The sequence below is a fragment of the Malurus melanocephalus genome, unplaced genomic scaffold, assembly GCF_030028575.1.
Source record: "Malurus melanocephalus ecotype Western Australia unplaced genomic scaffold, MMel_1.1 scaffold_432, whole genome shotgun sequence".
Classification (NCBI taxonomy): domain Eukaryota; kingdom Metazoa; phylum Chordata; class Aves; order Passeriformes; family Maluridae; genus Malurus; species Malurus melanocephalus.
In genome coordinates, this window is record NW_026623664.1 from 153,397 (window position 1) to 173,635 (window position 20,239).

At 37.0% G+C, this 20,239-nt stretch overlaps 1 protein-coding gene across 1 annotated transcript in view; it reads right to left on the reverse strand.

Moving 5' to 3' along the window:
* Positions 1–477: 477 nt before the first annotated feature.
* The window catches only part of STT3B (STT3 oligosaccharyltransferase complex catalytic subunit B), a 50,475-nt gene continuing 30,713 nt past the window's right edge, over positions 478–20,239 (reverse strand). The window contains exons 6-16 of the mRNA XM_057380009.1: positions 17,008–17,106; positions 15,273–15,419; positions 13,394–13,442; positions 11,737–11,891; positions 9,872–10,083; positions 9,594–9,781; positions 8,915–9,086; positions 6,406–6,579; positions 5,332–5,445; positions 4,124–4,336; positions 478–2,137 (exon numbers count right to left, since the gene is read on the reverse strand). Of these exons, the coding sequence (XP_057235992.1) occupies positions 2,057–2,137; positions 4,124–4,336; positions 5,332–5,445; positions 6,406–6,579; positions 8,915–9,086; positions 9,594–9,781; positions 9,872–10,083; positions 11,737–11,891; positions 13,394–13,442; positions 15,273–15,419; positions 17,008–17,106 (1,604 nt within the window). The 3' untranslated portion in view covers positions 478–2,056. The remainder of the gene's footprint in view (positions 2,138–4,123; positions 4,337–5,331; positions 5,446–6,405; positions 6,580–8,914; positions 9,087–9,593; positions 9,782–9,871; positions 10,084–11,736; positions 11,892–13,393; positions 13,443–15,272; positions 15,420–17,007; positions 17,107–20,239) is intronic.

Below are 20,239 nucleotides of genomic sequence, written 5' to 3' on the forward strand. Positions count from 1 at the left end.
TATTTCCTTATTTTAAARCAAAGCTAAGTTACTGCCACAGACCGAGTGGCAGCATCTGTCCTTCCTGCCTTTCAGGTGTTCTTCCAACTGTTAGATCCTTATTTTTTTACCAGTGATGAGGCTACAGATTGGCTTGGAAGCAGCAAGACACCAGAAGTCATGCATCACATCATCAATCAGCCCTTCTGCTGGTGGGTGAGCAGCTGTAGCAGCTTGAGGAGCTCCAGATGCTGGAAGGAGTTGCTGCAACATGTGTGGTTGGGAAGGAAGGCTGCTCTTCCCTGGAAATRTGACAGCCACCTTCATTTCATCACAGCCTAAATGTGGCTTAGTTTAAGCTGGAGGGATGTTAAGAAGATGCTGYGGCTTCATTATAGCAGCTTGGTGAAGTCAAGAGATTAGAATTCCGTAATGCAAGTGTCTTAATTTATGACTAGGACTAAAAGAAGAGTGTTAATCACAACAAAACTGACACAACAGCTTTAACACAAAACTTGAATTAACTTTATTTTCCCCTACAGTTGACAACTGGTCTGTATTGAGCTTTAAAGCAACAAAATAAAATGAAATCTCCAAACGACAGGGGCCAGAAATCCAGATTTAATTACCTTTGTGAAAATGTTGCAGCTGTAGTATTGGTCTGTATAAACCAGTGGAGTCAAAAATGAGTTCATAAATCAAAAAAATATTCTACACCTTGGGAAAGAATTCAGCAGTAACATTCTCACAGAACACTGTAAATTTACATTTTCTTCATGAAAGGTACATACTATTCTGCATTTTACATCAAGTTATTGATGCAAGTTTTGTTTCTATAAAAAGTTACAACCTGTGGCAGGAAAACAAATTGCGAAAAAACCCTTTTATTTTAATTAAAGAAAAATTTCAAGTCTATATGTATAAAGATTCCTTATAGCTGGAAAGTGAACACGTTCAGTCTCCATTTATATTTTAGTGCATTTAATCTGACAGTTTTCACCACTTAAAAAAACAAACCAAAACCAGTATAAAAGACAGACAAAGCAAATAGCACTATARCAGGAATTTCTTCAATTGATTTAAGCACTCTAAATAAAAATGCAGAGAAACAGATTTCCAGGAAAACTTCCACCCTCACCAAAAAGGCAGTGAGGGGTGAAGAGGTTTGCAAATCTTCTACCTCTGATAGCCACAGAAAAGGGGTTTTTTATACCTGTCAACCTTCTTTTCCCCAATAACCAGGCTATACTTGTTTTACCAATGTAAACATTCACCTAAAATAGTTTAATTTCTGTTCTGAAGCACCAGCAGYTACATGGTGCTCAGCTGTATGTTGTTATAGCATTCATTACTGTCGTTTCAGATCTTCCAGGTTACAAATTTAGCCCTTGTATCTACAGTGTGCAAGATTTGCCTTGTCTACCTTGTGAAATGACAGTGTAAGGCAGCAATACTGCAATCCCATGTTGAACAAAAGCAGCTTGTCCAATTAATCTGTCCTGTCACCTCTTGTGAAAACTGCAGCTTTGCTTCTTACACTCCAGCTCAAAACCAGCCTGCAGCAAGAGTAAAAGGACATTGAAAGAAACCATTGAAAAATAATCATGGGAGTAACTTGTTTTGAGAGTTGAATTTGAGAGAGCTCTGCCACCTCTTTCTTGTTGAAAAAGAGTCATTTTCAGATGTCACCATTCCAGTTTTCATACTGCTGCTATTCAGCTGAACAGTGTTCTCCAAAAAAGATTGACAAGTATGCATGTGCCAAGGACCAAATTTACAGGGTTCTTTGGTAAAGTCAGTCCAAATTCTTAACAGATTTGAAGGATAATATGTACCAATAAAAAAAATGCTGCTAGACTTGGATAGCAGCTCTGTCTTGCTTCACATTACAAATCTAAAACAGCTGTTCTCAATAAGCCAATATTTTTAATCAGACATTGCCTGAAAATTTTGTACAATAATCTGGACCAATGATGGTTCTGTACCCTCATGTTGCTGTGAAACATGATTTGAGCTAAAGGCAAAGACTGGTTATCTCAAGGACAACTGCTTCGTATTAGCAATCAGAACAGTGTGTTTAAACTGTCTTCCTGTTGGGTCTCTTGCCTTTCTTTAAAATTAGTTTATTCTTAATGTAGCCACGCTTCCTTTTGGAGGTCTAAAAAGAAAAACAGAATAACAGGTATTAGTTAATGATTTAATCTTGACCACGGTTTGATGATGTGCATTTCAATGCCTGAGCTTTAGATTGATTTTAAAGAGCTTAAATGCTAAACCCTCAACTAGGCATTATGCAGTTATTATTTTTAGTGTTGGAATTGTTAATTCCTGCCCAACAGTTGCTTTTGCACAAGATGAGCTTTTGAAAGCCCTGTTCACCAGATCTGTAGAATTCTTTTCAAAGCATGTGCTGAGGCAGAATTAATAATTAACCAACATGATAAAACTCTAATATGCCCAAAGAGCACAACTGTGTTAGTTTTGTTTGGAAATACCTTCTTGCAGCTTTTGCACTGTTTGGTTCTCTCAGAAGTTAATCAGAAGTATTTGCTCAAACCAGCATTTTTCAAAAGAAAAAACCTGAACAATCCCATTTTAGTCTTCAGTGCTCTGCTGTTGGTCTGTAGGCTGCTTAGTTAGCACTTCCTGCACATTCCTTTATTAGCATGTTTCAGATTTTTTTTTTAGGGCAGTAAGGGGGAAGAACATTAATGTCRGTCATGGCTAAAATTAACTTCAAATTTGTGTACACAGTTTCTGGCAGGCAGAATTGTRCATTCAACACACCTGCCAGGAAGCAGCTCCCACCCTTGCTGCACTTCGCTGTACTTATCAGCAGGCTTTATTATTATTTTTAAAAATTGTATTTAATTAACATAACACCAACAACATGATTACAATAAAGTGAGGCAGATACAACCTAATGTTGTACTCAGACATGTATATCTGAGCTTGAGCACTGTCATTCCTAACATGATTGATAGGAGATGGACCGAATTTCCAGTAAGGAAGCARCTGCTGAAAAACTGTGGCTACTAAGAAGCCCTCAGAATGTATTTAAGAAATCYTAGTTTGGACATTTGCCTCATGCTCTCTACTGGTTCTCTGATTTCTTAATGGGAAATGGAAATTTCTAGTGTTTGTACTGYGACAATCGGTGATGGGTCAGAAACGGCATCAACTTCTACCATCTTTAGACAGACAATCTATGCATTCGAGGCTTAAGTGGGGTCAGTGCATCTATCATGGAYAAATACAGCCTTGCATGTCACTTAAGATAAAAAGTTAGTGTTAAATGCATGATATGCGCAATAAAGYTTATAATTTCCTTTCAAGATATGTCTAGCTTCAGTAGCAGCTCCCAAATGCCTCATTTTATGTACTTCCATCACATCACAAAAATAAGCATCTTTACATTGAACATTCTCTACTTGCAGAGAACATTCTTTACTTGTATTTCTGTGATGCAGTGTAAATCTACTGCCTATACTAATTTAGTCTGTTAGRCAGGATCCTGGAGTTCCTTTTACAACATCTACTTGAATACATAGAAAACAGATGTTGTGAAGGAGAGGGCTACTAAGAGTCTCCCCGGCTCCCCTGGGATCAGGCCTTTCTTAATAGGCTGAAACAGGGCAGCACAACAAACACTTTAAAACCATGAAGATGACTTCAAGCAGTAAGCAGACAGACACTAAAGTTCCATCAACAAAAGTTTCATATTTAATTTATTTCATACAAAATTGCCATTTTTAAACTTCTAGGCATCACTACTTTCAAACAAAGTCAGAAAGCAACTTCCACATTTACTTAGTGAGCCGTAGTTATTGAAACATGAATTGATGTACTTTAGAGATTATAATTCCAGTTACATGAAGACTTAAGAGTTGTAACAGCCAGTGACACACTCTATGTCCAGTTAGCATTCTGCCTAAAAAAAAATCTAGCCTTGTGTCTTCACATGCTTTTAAATTAAGCAGACAGTAAATTAACAATTATTACCAGCAGGCAGTCTGATATTGGACACTAACATGAACAGTATCCATAACATTCTGGCTAGTGGAAATATATAATTCACCAGCTATGTGATTCACTGTTAAAAATAAACTCCTGACCCCTTTCAGTTACTTCACTGGGAACCCACCTTCTTTGACAAATACTTCTGTTTCGGTACAATGTTGGTTACTCTAGGTTTATGATCCAGTGTCTCTCTGTTGTCTAGTTGTTTGACCTTGTATATTCTAACAAGCCAGTGCTCTGAGGTAAAGGCTTCCTCCAGATGTTTAAATTTAATGTCTTTGTTGCCTATCTCCGCATTGCGTGTACGGTCGAATCCTGGGGGTGTCCGAAAATCCAGCTATAAAAATTAAAGTTGCACATTAGTTTGAGACAAAACCCAGAACACCAATCACTGAAAACTGTGGAACTTCCTACTACAAGTCAATGCCTTCAGCTGGCCTGAGTCAAAGGGCAACTCTTGMAGTGGTTACTACTACACAGAAAAAACTTTGAGATCCTAAGGGACAAATTCTTTCTTACTTCTACAGCTGTCACAGGAGACAGTAGCTAATGTTTCAACAAAACTAACCAGTCTGCAACCAGAAATGAAACAACTCAAAGGACAGTCTGAGGTGCAGCACCCTGATGGGGCTTTTCAGCAGAGCCACTCCCTTATGCTCCTGCCTGTACTGCAGTAATTTGCACTTGCACCATTTTCCATACAATCCAGAAGCAGTTTACAATTATCAGTTAAATCTGGCCCTGCTGTGTTATAAATAAGATCCACTGAAAAAAGATTCTTGTGCTAATACGTCAGAAGGAAGTGCCCTGGGTGGAGACAAGGGAAGAAAAGGAAAGGAAAAAACCAAACAGGTTTAGCTCCATCCATATGCTTGATTCTCCCAAAGGGGAGCGCTGCTCTTACTATAGAATGCAGTGTTGTTTTACACACTGACGTGGCCAGGATGGAAATCATGTAGTTTCTGACAGACATTAAACAGTCAATAGTTCCACTTGGGTGTTGCTATTATAACAAACAAATCCAAAGCTCTCCACAATGTCACAGTTGGTGCTTTACTGAGCACACAGCACACTGCAATCAAGATRCTCAGCCAGGGCAATGTGAAGGACACCAAAAAGTAAAGTACAAGTGTAGGTATAACCTTTAGCAAAAAGCAYTTCTGCAGTCTAATCAGCAGACCATGACTGGATGTGTTTTAATTTGTAAAGTTTACTCTTACTRCAGATTCTGCTGCTACAAGCAATGCTTAATCTAAAAGATAGGAAGTACATCAAAGTAACATTTGTTTTCTCACATTTCAGTTAAGGTTCAGAAGAAGTTGTAGCACTAACCTGCATCTCTCCAAATCTGTAATAGGACATTTTATACATGAGGCAGTTCAGCAAAGTTGGAGAACCTGCCTTGTCTACTCGGAATTCTCCCTGAGGGGTAAAGTAATCACTTTCCTTTAAAAAGAAAAGAAGATACAAAGAGTCAATGCAAACTAAAATCTTCCTTAAGGGAYTTTCTCATTCCATGCTCCAGAAGGCTACGCTGAAGAATCTCAACTGGCTTTTACAGTTTAAAAGCTGATTTAAGATAACCTAAAGTGAAAAAGATCGTGCTCATTAACGGTGAAATTGTTGCAAATTACCCGATTGTAACCCAGCCCGCAATGGATCATTTTTCCTGAATCCATACTATTGTGCTGTCAAGTCACTGTAACTGGTTCTGGAAAAGTTATCTCAAACTGTAAGAGTTAGTTGGTCATCTATTCTTCAGAAAAGTGACAAGCACTGTATTATTAATATAGGAGAACTGCAGGGTCACTATAAACTTCATATGTTCTCCATGTTTAAACAAAAAATTTCTGCTGTTTTCATCTCAAGTGGAAGATGAAAGTACGCACACAGGCTACTCCCTTAAGCCTGTGCTCAATATCTWCGAGTTTTTGTTAGGCTTAAGAAAATATTACTACAGACTTCTGCAATCTCAGAGGTGTTTGAACAGCTTAAACTCTACATGAGTCAATATTAACACTTTCACTTGTCTCGTACTATTACAGAGTTTGAAGAAATTTGTAATGCTGACTGTTTAAACAAGTCTGAACACTCCTACTTTTTTCAAGCATGTGATGATGCACAGAGACAAACACAAGAATTATAAAAAATTTCTTTGCTCTTAGTATCATGCAAAAATGTGACGAGCTTTTGAGGTAACTGACCTTTCAGAATCAAAAACATAGAAAGAAACTGGGCTACAGGCCACAGCACTCCTACTGCTCTATAAAAACAACCCCAGCATATTTTTCAAATAAAATAGCAATAAGTAGTAGAGATTTCCCTCCACTGTAGTTACCATTACCAGACAAGCTATAGCATAAATAAAAGTTTTTTAAAAAAGCAAAAAGTAGAGGTTACACTTACCCGTATATCTTTGGGATGTTCCCCCTCTGCTATTCTCACCATCCACAAGAACTTATTAATATCATCACCAGAGTAGCCAATCACACCACCAAAAATTATCAAAACATAATCCACATCCAGGCTTCTCATGATCTCGTACGCTGCTGACTCATTTGATGACATTGCCTTTCCCACCTGTATCATTGCAAAAATATCTTAAATATCTGAATAGCTGCCTCTTGAACAACTCTGCAGATCAGTACAGCCAGACAAAAGCCCAAGAATCCTGTGCCATGTGCTCTAGGATGGCCCTGCTTGAGCAAGGAGGTTGRAGCCAGTGACCCACTGTTTTCCCTTCCAACCTGTGGTTCTGTGATTCTCTAATACCTATTTGCCAACCAAAGCYAACATTTCCATTGTAGATAAAGAAAACCCATTGTTAATATTTAGAAACTCAAAAGCCCAACCTTAAACTGAAAGATTTTCCTCCTCTGTAAGAGGAGTGCTGCCTGTTGAAAAGAGTATTTTGAGTAYGAAATGTATCAACAAGGGTTTTCCTTTTGTGGCACCTGTACATTTTTCAAGCTGTAGTTGTATTACCAAAAACTTAAGCATTGCAGATAATACCTTATTGCAAATCATTTTCAAAGCTTTAGACACAGCCCAAAGTGTACAAATTTTTTGAAATGTGATTTTTTTTTTTCCTTTGAGCTCGTTCCTTCATTAATGAAGCAGCCATGGTGCATTGCACTAAGTAGCAMAGAGACACCCTCACCACTGAATTCAAGGTAAATCTACACAGAGAAWATGTCAGAATAAAACTTTTTAGAGCTGTATCCAGCACCTCTTCTATCCTGGTCACTTCCCACACTTAAAGAACTCACTTCAGTCARCAACTGGCATTTAGTTCAGTGGTTTTGTTTCCTATTTAAGCTCTGGTACTTCAGGCATAGTAATGTATCACTGTAGTCAAAGGGAGTAGCTACAATATACATGATATTGCATCTGAATTGGCAACATTCAGCTAAAAATGCAATTAGAGAGCACTAAACTTAGGCACAAGCTGTCAAGAAGAACAAGAACCTCAGCTTCTTGGCTATTAYCCTAATTAATGTGAGGTTGTTTGCCAGATTCCATCTCTGAGTGGGAGGAAATCATCTGGACACATCTCCAGGATATGCCTCATTTACAGCACAAGTCCGGCTATTGGCCACAACACACATTTATTGTTTGGGTCTCTTTATGGAGCCTTCACTCCAATGTGGAACTCAAGAATGCAGCAGTYGTACTCAAGAGAATTCTTTACTAAAAGCCATCACTGCCAGGTGTTGCASTGCATGTGGTTACAGTGCTTAGGCAACACAGATGACTTTCACAGTCTCTCTATACACATGATGCACCTTGTCCTGCAAGAATCTGAGAYTGGATGCAGTATCTGCACTTCTACYTCTTGTAGAAGAGGGAGGCACACAGAGCTAACAGAATCTGAGTGTCCATTGAAATACCAATGCCATCAGGTCAACAACCAAATTAGAAGTGCCTCAGAGTACATGGCAATGCTTGTTTACTGACATTAGGCTGGTACTAACACCATCAGTACAATTTTCCAAGCTTGCTTTCAGCTGAATGCGAGTTTCCTGCCCCTGTAAAAAGTGCAGATGTGTGATCCCCCCTTTCCCCAATACACGTTTTTTTGGCACTCCGCTCAAAGCACAGCTTCGTTWATTTGTTGGCTTTGTACGCTGCTTTTTGGCAGATCTGGTCAAACAGCTGTACTTTTACTGACTCAAGACAGAAAGAACACAAGAAACTATTCTAACTATCCCAATTTCTTGCACTGTCCCCCACTGTGCCCTTGTAGTGTAACATTCTGGGAAGAAATGTGTTTGATGATGAGTCATTACACAGCACAAATTGCCCAAGGTGGTGCCACTGTAACCAAAGGCAATGCTAATGCCCTGCCTTAAGTGCATGTACAAAGCTTAAACTTGCTTTTCAGAAGTAAAAGAAATTAAATATGTGGATGCTTTGCCTCAAATTTGAGAAGACAGAATTGCATTAAATCTGCTACACTTCCACAGCTAGTCATAAATAATCACCTACTGTGATTTCCCAGATGTCTGAAAATTTGTTAATTCATGTGGTCAGTTTTCACAAGCCATTCAAAAACTCGCTCAGTGGTGACACTGCTGAACTGCAAGAATCCATATTTTGATAGGCCAGAAAAGCAGTAGTTCCAGCTGTTACATYACTAATCTTAAGGGGAATGGTTACCTCAGGTTTTGTCTATCCTCCCCCAAAGARAAGAGAAGAAACTGAAGTGGAAGTGAAATTTTGAAGCTCCAAGTAAACAAAATGAAAACACCAAAGCAAAATTGATCCTTTTACTTGAGTTTTAACAAATKATATGTTCCTTCCATGTTTGTGTCTTTCACTCTTTGCAATCTCTCCTTAATAGTAATCACCCTAAGAGACACAGGCAATGCAAACATTTTGGTGTATCTACTCCACAGAAAACTGCCACCCTTACCAAGGCAATGTGGCTGTTGTTCCAAGTATTGTTATCAACCAGGGTTGTCCGGTTGGCCATTCCCGCTATCTGATAACCATAATCCCACCATGACATCACTCTGGCGTGCTCRTCTGTGTTCTGTCTGAGCCAGTAATAGGCTTCTCTGAAGTCATCCAGGATATTCCGAGTGCTGGAAAACAGTTCATTTTACTTGCATCAGTACAAATATTCCCAACAAATTAASTGCACCATGATAAGCTTGGGCTCACGAGTAATGGTTTTCTGGTTAAGTCAGCTCCCTTTGAGGATTTTATCACCAACAGTCATAAGTTTGAAACCTCTGCAAGCTGAATGTCCAGAAGCTGAACTGCTTTTGAAGACACAACTGCTTTTGAAGACATGACTTAGTGCATTTTCAGTCAAATACATATTCTTACACAAGTTTTCCAGTTGACTCCAAAGCTTTCTTTTAACCATCATCTTTATTGGCTTTGGGTAGGATTATTTTTATAAATTTCATCAAATATTTCAGAAAATGTATCTTTTTGAAAATTAGAGTATGAATAATTTTTTATTTAGGTCACAATTCCTTTATATAGTAGGGAGTGATTKAAAGAAGGCAAAGCAAATTGTTAATGAAATGGCAGCAAATGGGCTTTTGCCCTTTAATCACTTCAGACCTGTAGACCTTACTTACCCATCATGGTTATAGGAGGCGAGAACCACGCTGGGGCTGGAGTATGCATTGCTGGTTACCCAGGTACAATGAACAGCAAACATCATCAACAACATCAGCATCAGCATAGTCACGATGTTTTTGATATTAGGACCCAGCCCTTCTTCTGTTTTTTCCTGCTCAGATACATGTTTCCTCACTTTGCCTGCCTAAACAAACACAAATGTATCTGTTATGGCAACTTGTATCACCCTTGACAAAGGAACCCGAAGTTTCTAACTCTTGCTTCCTCCCCTCACCTTATCATAAAGGTTGCCAGGGTTCCTTTTGTCATCCTCATCACTGCTGTCCTCTATTGGTGGATTTTCCCTCTTCATATCATCACCCAAATAACGCTCAAAGACATTGGAGAAAGCAATTGCTGATAACATACAGACCACTGGAGTCAAAGTGAGCATCAGGCGAACCATCACTCCAGCAAAGTAAACGGCGCTGATTGCATACAGAGCAACTGCAAGGAAACACATCTACTGGTGACACTTCAAAAATAAYACCCATGCTGACTGCACACGTACATGCTCTCCATAAAACTACTTCGGAAAGTGGGTTGAGCATCTGTGTGTATAAAGACTTGAGTGTGCATCTTGCATTTCATTGCTTTTTAATTTACAGACATATGGTTGAATTAACAATTATCTCTTTGAAGACTCAAACCTTTCTTTAGATTCATCTTGCCAACTGTTAACAATAATACAACCCCATTTTCAATATTCATTAATAATATGTCAAAAGAGAAATGTTAGTGAAATTTAGTATTACACAACAAAAATACTACGGGAATAATAGGTAACTTCATTTGATTAAAAAAGTAAAACAGCTCTAGACCAAACAAGTTATTGGAACTGAAAAAGCAAAAGGAAGTGTTACAATTTCATGTATATACTAAATTTTGATTTAAGTTAGAGGTATCTGTGGRCAAATTGGGGGCTTGTCTACATTATCATTCTATACAGACAAATAACATGATATTGAGAGCCCTATTCTGAAGGAAGTTTTCATTAACATTACCTCCACTTATCTTCCACAAAACATAAACCAAGATTTTCAGAATACTAAGGAACATTCAGAACTTATTTCTTGGAAAGGAAAGCCAAACAATCCTGTATACACTGATTAGGAACATTYAATAGTGGCTTCTTTGTGGTAGATTCCTTGTCTGCTACAGTTTGACAATATCCTCTTGTGAAAGATTTGCCACAGAGATTGTCAAGGGACACTGATTTATCAGATTACATAGTGTAAATATTTTCTACATTGTGGTGAGGCAGTATGGCTCTCCATCTTCACAGGTCTCTTTAYGCTGTGTTAAACTGAAGGTGCAGAAATARGAGGCTGAAAGCAAGTTGCCCAGCACTGGTCTTGACAAACATTCATTGTAAGGCACACAGCACAGAATACCTTGGAATAAACATTTCTACTGCCCTCACACTTCTTTTAGGGTAGCCTAAGAAGCAGCTATAGCTGGAGCCTTCTGTCCCAGTAGAAGTCTAAGACCTGAGTGATCTTCACTCCTCCATATGGGTTACAACTCCTTACAAGCCTCCCTGAAACTCAGAAGCTGGCTTTCACAGTACAGCCTCATACAAAAAAAAAAAAAAAGTTGTCACTGACACAGGGAGACCCCACACTTCCATTTCAGCTCATGCCTTATCTAGCATTTTTTCCAAAGCAAGGGATTCTGTTCACTAAAATATCAGAAAACCTGGAAAGCAAAGGCATTTTGAATCCTCAGCTGTGAGGGGATGAGTGCCAGGCACCCAGGGTGGGGACCTTGCCTTTGCACTGAGCTGTTCTCCTGGCTGGCCTGTACTGTGAACGGAACCCTGCCAGAACAAGGAACTCTGGCTGCAGAGCTGAGCACAACRAATGATTCCATCCCACCTCCTGGGACTATAATCCATCACCATTTCACCAACCTCTGCATTTTTATAAACTGTTTTAAATACTGCTGGGTACAAGCAACTCTTAATAATCATCTTTAAACACATCACTTTTAAACCGCATTTTAGAACAAGCCACATATCAGCTTTGAGCAAGCAAAACCAAAGTAAAATCAAGTTGAAGGCAAGATTTTTCAAAGTAATTTTAAAATTTTTTCTCTTACCAAAGACTCTTTCATCATTGATGTTTTTGATACAGAACCACAGCCCTGCTGGGAAAGTACACACGAGAATATGCAGATCAAAAAAGAAGGAAACCCATGTTGTAGGCTGATGTTCAGACACAGAGGCAATGATCGGGATGTGAATTTTCGCATACCTTTTTTAAAAAAAATTCAGTTCAAATTATTTTGAAGAGATAAAAGTATTAAAACTTGTAAACATTAGGAATTCTGAAATTCATTTCAAAGGAAGCATTCAATTTTAAATGGCAAAGTCCCCTAATCAGCAGAAATCTGAGGAAGCTGTTATACCAAAAAATTCCCCAGGCCCCTCTGTATTTAGGAAATATTTGGTGTAGTCATTTGAAACAACAATACAAAGGATTATTTCCATACTAATTAAGACAATGAAAATTATGGATGTTTTCTTTGTTTATGGTTAAATATGAAGCCAAATTCACCAAAATRAAAACACAGAGCTATGGAAGCATGTTTATTACATCAATGCCAGTAMATCTCCTAAATTTTTAACACTGTATTTCAAAAACTCTACACCTTCATTTTCTTAGTAAAGGAAGTTACAGCATTAAATACCAAATCAGTTACTGATGMACCCACATTCTTTCAGGTGCTGAAAAGAGCAGGCCTTGTCTACACTTGGAAATACACTTCATCTAAACCACRTCAATGCTCAGTGCAGACAAGGACAAAACTGTACTCTATATTACACACAACTACACATACGGCCCTAATCTAGAGTGCTACCATGACTGAGTGGTGAGGTATCAAACATATGTCCTTTTCTTCACTGAGATCTAGTTCTCATTCAAAACTGCATTGTGTGTTTTAACACAATATGTTTTTCTAATGTAGACAAGCCCTCAAAAGTTTAATGCTTTGTATATATATATAGAGAGACAGGCAAAGAACAGCATCTATAAATTCCTCGGTAAATCTGGGGCTTCTTTACTGACATCTGTTCTACTACATTTGTTACAGAGCTAGAACAGAATCCTGTATGAGTTGGATTTGGAGCCTGAGAAAAACCTGAACTGCACAAAGTTTGAAGTTCTTCTTTCCTTGCTTTTAATCTTAAAAAAAAGTAAATCTACCAACTGAATTTCACCTTAAAATATTTATCTAGTAATAGGATTTTTAAAGGTTAACTAAAACAAAAGATTTACAAGATTTTTACCTGTGAAAACACACATTAATAAAACAGAATTGTTCAGAGTAGACATCCATATACATGAAACAGATGTATGAGTGTAATAGGGGTAACATCCAAGATCATATGAGCAACATTTTTGTGATTTCATACAACGTTGCACAATGAAAATAGTCTAAGTCTTAGTAATTTTARAATGTGTACTCAAATATYGGCAGAGCTTTCAGTTATTTTATGYTGACATACACACTACAGTTTCATATAGAAAGAACATATCATTMCATATTCAAAGGCTTGCAAAGAAGCAAGACATTTCATAGAAAAATTAGTGAAATGGTTCTAAAGATCATGAAACAGCTACTACAAATACTATCTTTAGATAACTGATACTTCTYGACTAAAATAATAAATGGATTTGGRGATGAGGAGAGTAAATGAATATTAGTTTTCAGTAAAATGCTACTGATATTTAAATCTCATATCCTTACTTACCCAGTGTCCCACAATGAATAAAATCTGCCACTCCAAGGAGCAATATAACCTGAAATAGAGAGGAGGGAAGAAAAACCTTTTTGCTGCCTAGGTTTTTAATGCAAWGATATTTCTACTCCCCCAAGTTATAGCACAAAACCAAAGAAATTTCACTGAATTTGTAATATATGTGAACCAGACTTACTGCATTAGGCAGGCTATAAAATCTACCAACCATGAAGCAAGCTAGTTTTAGAACACACTTACAGAATCACATTGTACTCGTTGAGTACAATCTGAGTATCAAGACACGCACACTTCTAAAAGTCAAAGCAATTCAATACAAAATATTTCTCAAAGAATATGACAGCAGTCTATACTCTGTGAAGGAGTATGGATAAAAGAAAATGTAATTGATAAGAAAGTATTTCATTTTTCTGAAATGTCAGGGCAGGAAACTGGGAACAATCTATAGCCAAAACACAAACACTAAATGAAATGCTGGAATATAAAAGGTGCTATTGCACATGCTGATAAGCTTGACATATTTTATAAAACAAAGCCTTGAATATGATAAAATTAAAAGAAACAGTGTAATTATTAGACAAAAGACAAAATTATTATTAAAAGTTATTAGATTATTCTTGAATTTTTATTTCCATTTCCCCTGCAACTGTTTCAGCTCCTCCTGAAGAAAGCCATAGACAAGGTGAAATAAGAGAAGTTTAAATCCTTTTATTATTACCAAAGTCTTTGTGCATGACTCACTAAGTCTTCCCTCTATCTTATATTCAAAATCAGTATAATCTGACTGAAGCAGTTATTTTAGTATCTAACTTAGACATTTAAATATTGAGGTTAATGTTCTAGTACAAGACATTTTTCCCTACAGTCATCAGTTGAAAAGCTTGCTCCCAATCCACTCCATGCACACGAAGAAGGAGCTGAAGGAGCTGTCAGCACAAAGGGAACAATCGGTTATGATCTCCTCTGGATGTAGCAGCATTCACCTGAGGGTGCTGGAAAAGCTGGCCAACATGAAAGCTACCCACCCATCTTCTGGGTGATAAGGGCACCTGGTGCCTGGGAAATGGCTACTGCTGCACCTCTAGGCTAGGCAGTTATGCAGGGAGCCACAGGCCAGTAACCTGAGCTGCTGAAAAGACCACAGAGCACAGCCTCCTGAAATACACTGATAAATGTTTTCTGAACCATTTTCCTCAAAATAGTACTCAGTGAATCGCGGTCCAGCTGGTGACTGGTAAAAAGGAAAAATGTCCCAGAGGACAAAAGGAACTGTGGTGAATTGAAAAGAGTGGCTGACATGCCTTGTGATAGGCAGGACTTCAGTCCAAAACCTGAAGCCTATTCTTCCAGATGCTGCACTTGGGATAGGGTCCAGATGTGGGTACCCTCTTCTGCAAGAGGATTATTAAAACAGAGATCAGAGTGCTGTGAGGTGGTCAAGAGCCCAGACTTCACAGCCTCTCAGAAGGTGAGGGAATGAGGCCTCTTCCAGCAGATGAAGCAGTGACACTGATCACTAAATTTCAGAAGATGAAACCAACATTTCTAAGAACTGCAACAGAATATGTATTTGGCAGCATGCTTAGATTAGAAGCAAATTTTTGTTTAGATATGAACTGAAAACTGAAAACTTGGCTAAGGACCTGCTCATATGCAYGGAAAAGCAAATCAAACGATCATGTTTTAGAAGACTTTCAAACAGAGATGCTAAGAATTCTGTTGGAATAATAGTATCATAAGTAACAAAAATAAAACTGCTATTAAATAGTCCAAAATGTTAAAACATCTAAACCAAATGCTGGTTTAGGCTAAACCAAATGTTGATCATCTGACTTACGTGCTCTAAAGGTAAATGAGTTTCACATTTATTTACCTGTGTATGTCAAATAGATGACACTCAGGAATACAGTACCAGCAGCAAGGGAAACACCCAAGAAGAATAATGTCTGAAATTCCTGCTTTGTTAATCTGTCTCTCAGATATTGCAAAAACGCATAAGCCTGCAGCAGTGCAAAAACACCTATGGAAAGAGGAAAGTTTTCATTTAAATTCTCAAAAGCAGTAACAGCTGTTAAAGCAACCAGCATACTTTGCCTCTATTTGAATTGGAAAAATAACATYTAAAACCTAGTATAAAATCACTTTGTGACAAGTAACTTTTAATACCTAACAGGGATTACACTTTCTTGCAAAAACAGAAACTTCCAGTAAGAGAAAATATTGTCAAAACACTAATTTGCTGATCATATCAAGAGCTCAAATACCCTCTTTTAGCCTTCAATATTGCTTCCTTGCTCTCAAATTAAATCGGAGTAAAGGAGAGAATCATCTGAAAACCAGATTGTTTTGATTATGACAAAAATACAGGTTACCATACCTAGCTAGATGTGGTTAAATATAAGAGACAGATTTCAGGCAACACACAAACAAGGTTAATATAGAAATATACAGAAACTAAACTACTGAACAAAACAGGAGGATTTAATGAAATAAAAAAAAACAAACCAAGCAAGTATTAAGTCAACTGAATTATAAAAAGTTAGTGTGAAACACCAGAATTCACTGGTGAAGCACCTGACACCCTCAAAAAGGCTGTTCAGAGTTGATCATTACACCCAGAACTTGCACATGATATTTCAGCTATTATTAATTTCAAGGTATATAATCAGATCAATCCACTGATGAATCTTTTCAAAAGTGAAAATTTACTGCTGGCTGGCAGAGGAATTAAATAAAATGAAAGTATATGGCTTTCTCCAAATTAACAACAAATTCAATAGGCACAATGAAACTCACTGATTCTGAACTCCTACAGAAAGACAAAATTTCTATCCACTAAAAAAATGTAAAATTCTTCAGAATCCAAATGTCACTTGGCAATTTTTTCCTTTTCCATTATATTCAGACTGTTGAAAAAAAAATGTCAATTTTAGAAGTATTTCTGTGTTAAATTTTAATTATGTTCTAATCACTGTCCCAAACACATTTTGATAAGTGATTGCACATAAAAAGAAAAATGAAGAATCTAACAAACTGAACTTTATCAATGCATGCAGTTAAACTCAGTGCTAGCAGAGGCTGTTGCTGTCAAGTAATCAAGATGTCAGACTGCTAACAACTATTGAAAAATCAACTTTAAGAAATTTTACAAAACCCAAACAAGATTGAAATTAATTATTTAAAAATCACCCTCCTGATCAGTAATTTGTATTCAGCCCGCTTTGAAAAATTGCAGGAGACTTATCAACTCTAAAACCAAATTGCTCAGTAAAAACTGTGTTACCAAGAARGAATGTTTCAATTGTACAATGCTTGAAGGCAACATAATATTGCAAACCAGCAGAGATTATCAATGTGTAAAGTAAGTGCTTGTCAGAATGCTAATTGATCCAGTGCTATGGAAGCATTTTATTTCCATTAGCTCACACAAAAAGAGGATAATGTGTCAACTGGAAAGAAAACTTCCCTACAGATACTCAAGTGTACCTCTTTCTTTAACAGTTTTCTTTGTAGCATGTGTCCTTTCTAATACAAGGAAACAAAGCCACAAGTGTTTGACATTTTCCTGTGTTAACCAGGCTTTGGACGCAGAAGTTTAATTTTCTTACCTGCAGCTGCCATGTGTTCACTTGTTCTAATTGGCTGAAATCCCACAAAAGGTATCTGCATCGATARTATTAACCCCACAATGTAGAAAGTGCTATATGCTAGGAAACAAAAATGTGAGGAGAGGGGAAGAGAAAGATGGGAACAAAATTAATACATGTTTGAAAAAGCAYGTAAGTCCATATTCTCCCCTAACTCTGGTGGCACCAACACAGAAGTGCACTATGCTAAATATTTCAGACATCCTAATTATTTTTTTTTATTCTTTGACTAGAATTAGGTGGTCAATTGCACCCAATTTTGGTGGATGTAGCAGAGTACTGTTTTTTCTCATTGAACTGGTTTTTCTCCTCATAGGAAAAAGCCATCTACCTAAGTTTCTCTAGCTTGAAAAAAGTTTTCTCTTCCCATCGTGTTTTTGAGAGTCATGGATGTGGAAAGAGCTCTCAAATAACAAGTAACAAAAGAAGCTTTCTGTTTGAAGAGAAATTGAAGGGACCAGACCTTAAAAAGAAAAACATGTAAGAGTCAACTACTTATTTAGAAAATGCATGAGGTACCATTGTTCTTCTTTTAACACAAGAGCAGAGAGAATGCAAGAAACTGAAAAGCAAAAGAATTAAAAATGAATATTAAGTATATGTATTGATTTGTATCAACCCTGGGGATTTATAACCCCCCAGAAAACAGAGGCCAAGAGCATCATTAATATTAACATTAGTATTAACAATATAAATTCTTATTACATATTCATTAATATTCATWGGCTTTATTTTGAAAGGGTTGTGTTCCTCACTGTTACAGAGTGAAGAGGCGATGGAAGGGGAAGATAAGCATACCAAATCTGAAAAACCAAAAGGCTGATTACATTTGAAGTAACCAGCCAACTTAAAGTCCAAATGAAATTCTGTTCATTCAGTGGCAAAGAGCAATAATCCACCTTTCAGATTTTCACTCCTGCAAATCTTAAACCACTATCGGGTTATGGCCTGGATCTCATGAAGAGATCCCTGTTCTCACCTAATCCTTTAGTAACCTCCATGAGATTGGTTCTGGGGAGTGCAACACTCACCAGTGGTGTCATTCCCATAGCACCTATGTGACCTGGCTGAGGGATTATGCCCCCAGGGTATTGACTGTGTTCCAAACCAGTCAGAGGTGACAGTGATGGTATTTTCAAGCACTTGGTTTATTCTTTCAAGCATCTGTATTGCACAGCTTGGACTAGCTACTGATCTATGTCCTCTTATGTCACTGAAATACACTTTTCCTTTAGGAAGCTAAATTTTTGAAGAATTCACTGCAACATAAATCATTTACTGTACCTAGCAACTGTTACAACACTGCCATCCTGTGGAAGTTCAATGATTGGCATAAATCACTACATTTCACATTTGTTAGAACACTGTAAATCATCATTTTTAAGTCCAGTTCTGCAACTGCTATACTTGCTATATGCACTGTCCACCCCCAACCCCAATCCTTTACTCCCACTTCTTTCAAAAAGCTATGCATTGTCTGGTATGAAAAGGTTTTTTTTAAAGGCAATTTACACAACACCACACTTTTTCTAGGAACTTAGAAACATCAGGGTAATACATCATCACAAACTTTCCATGTTCCTTTATGTTCTATAGTTTACATAGTTTTTGCAAAAACAAGAAGTTATTCTGATTCCTGCATGCTGTTCTTATGGTTATAACTTTGACCAAGTCCAATAACTTTACTGTAGATAAAGTAATTTTATGAAGAATTTTAGTTGCAGTCCACACAAACACAGGAAGGACCTATTGAAAAGCTTTTCCAGAGAGTATAATCATATATTGTCCACATACTTTCAATTAATGGATTACAATCACCAGCAATAAACACTTAATATGAAATTTTAGGATACTGAAATAGTTGATCTAAATATACGCCTGTTCACTGGTTGAATATAAAATCAAAGACATAGAACAAGGAATTATTGAAATTCATTTTTAAATTCTGGAAGATCATCAAGTGTTTTGTTATTAAATTAATATTCTGATAGTTATACTGAATCTAAAAAAACTATATGAAAAAAATAAAATTGAAGTGTGGAAGCATGATATAAATCTATACCCTTTCAAGTATAAAACCATTTATTTTTAGAGATAAGAAAAACTGAAGAGAAACTACATAATTATAGAAAATAATACCAGTGGTTGCTGTGTCTTAATAAAAAAGATTATTCACTTCTCTGCTAATGCACTGGAATTGTAAGCACTTGTTCATAATGATTAAACTAGCAGGATCTGAATGAAAGGCACTGGCCATTGTMAAGACAAAAAAAAAAAAAAAAGCACAGTTTAAGATTTCAAATGGAGGTAGCACCATCACTGTTAATGCCAAATGGGTCAGAAGCTATCTGGCTGATAAAGTTATCTGCCTTCCAGCCCTAAAATATTTTAAAATTGGCAAAAACTTACCATTCTGRAAATTTTTGCTCATTACATGATTCGGAATTACACTCCCAGGTACAACAATCATGTGTCATTAACCTTTTCTTTAGTGTATGAACACCCATATGAAAAATATATACCAGGAAACCACCACTATTAAAAAAAATTGGTTATATCAAATACTGTTCCTTACGTTTTTGCAATATTGGATTACACTTAACACAGCCTTTATAAAATGGCTCATGCTACCTTAAAATAAATTTAAGCAACTGATTTAGAGATTAAAACGCTCCAAATTCTCCATAATAGTAAAAAGAATGCAGATTTAGCTAGCTATTGTCAGCTGACATTATTTTACAAAAGTTTTAGCTGCATGTGGGTAGTTTTTTAAGAATTATGAGACTGCTGCAGGCACAGTAGCAATTGCATCTCACAGAAACTCCCCAAATATCTTTATTCTCCCTGTTTCAAGGAGCTTTTGTAAACTCTTCTCCCTATCTGAATAGTTTGGAAGTGAAACACACTTGAATTTCCTCTCAGAAGTGCTTGAACATTCTTACCTGTTTTACAAAAACATCCTGTTAAACAAACCTAGAAATAACATAGTAATGTGAAATACACAGACTTCTCTAGGGCTTCCCATGAAAGCTTAAATTAAGACAGCAGTTGCAATGAAACAGCAGAGCAGTGATCACATTTTCATTCTGACAACTCCATGGCAGCACATATCCTTCACTGCTGAAGGGCAATAACATCTCAAAACACTGTAGCTATTTGCAAAAYAAACATCTGCCAAAACCTTTAATTCTTA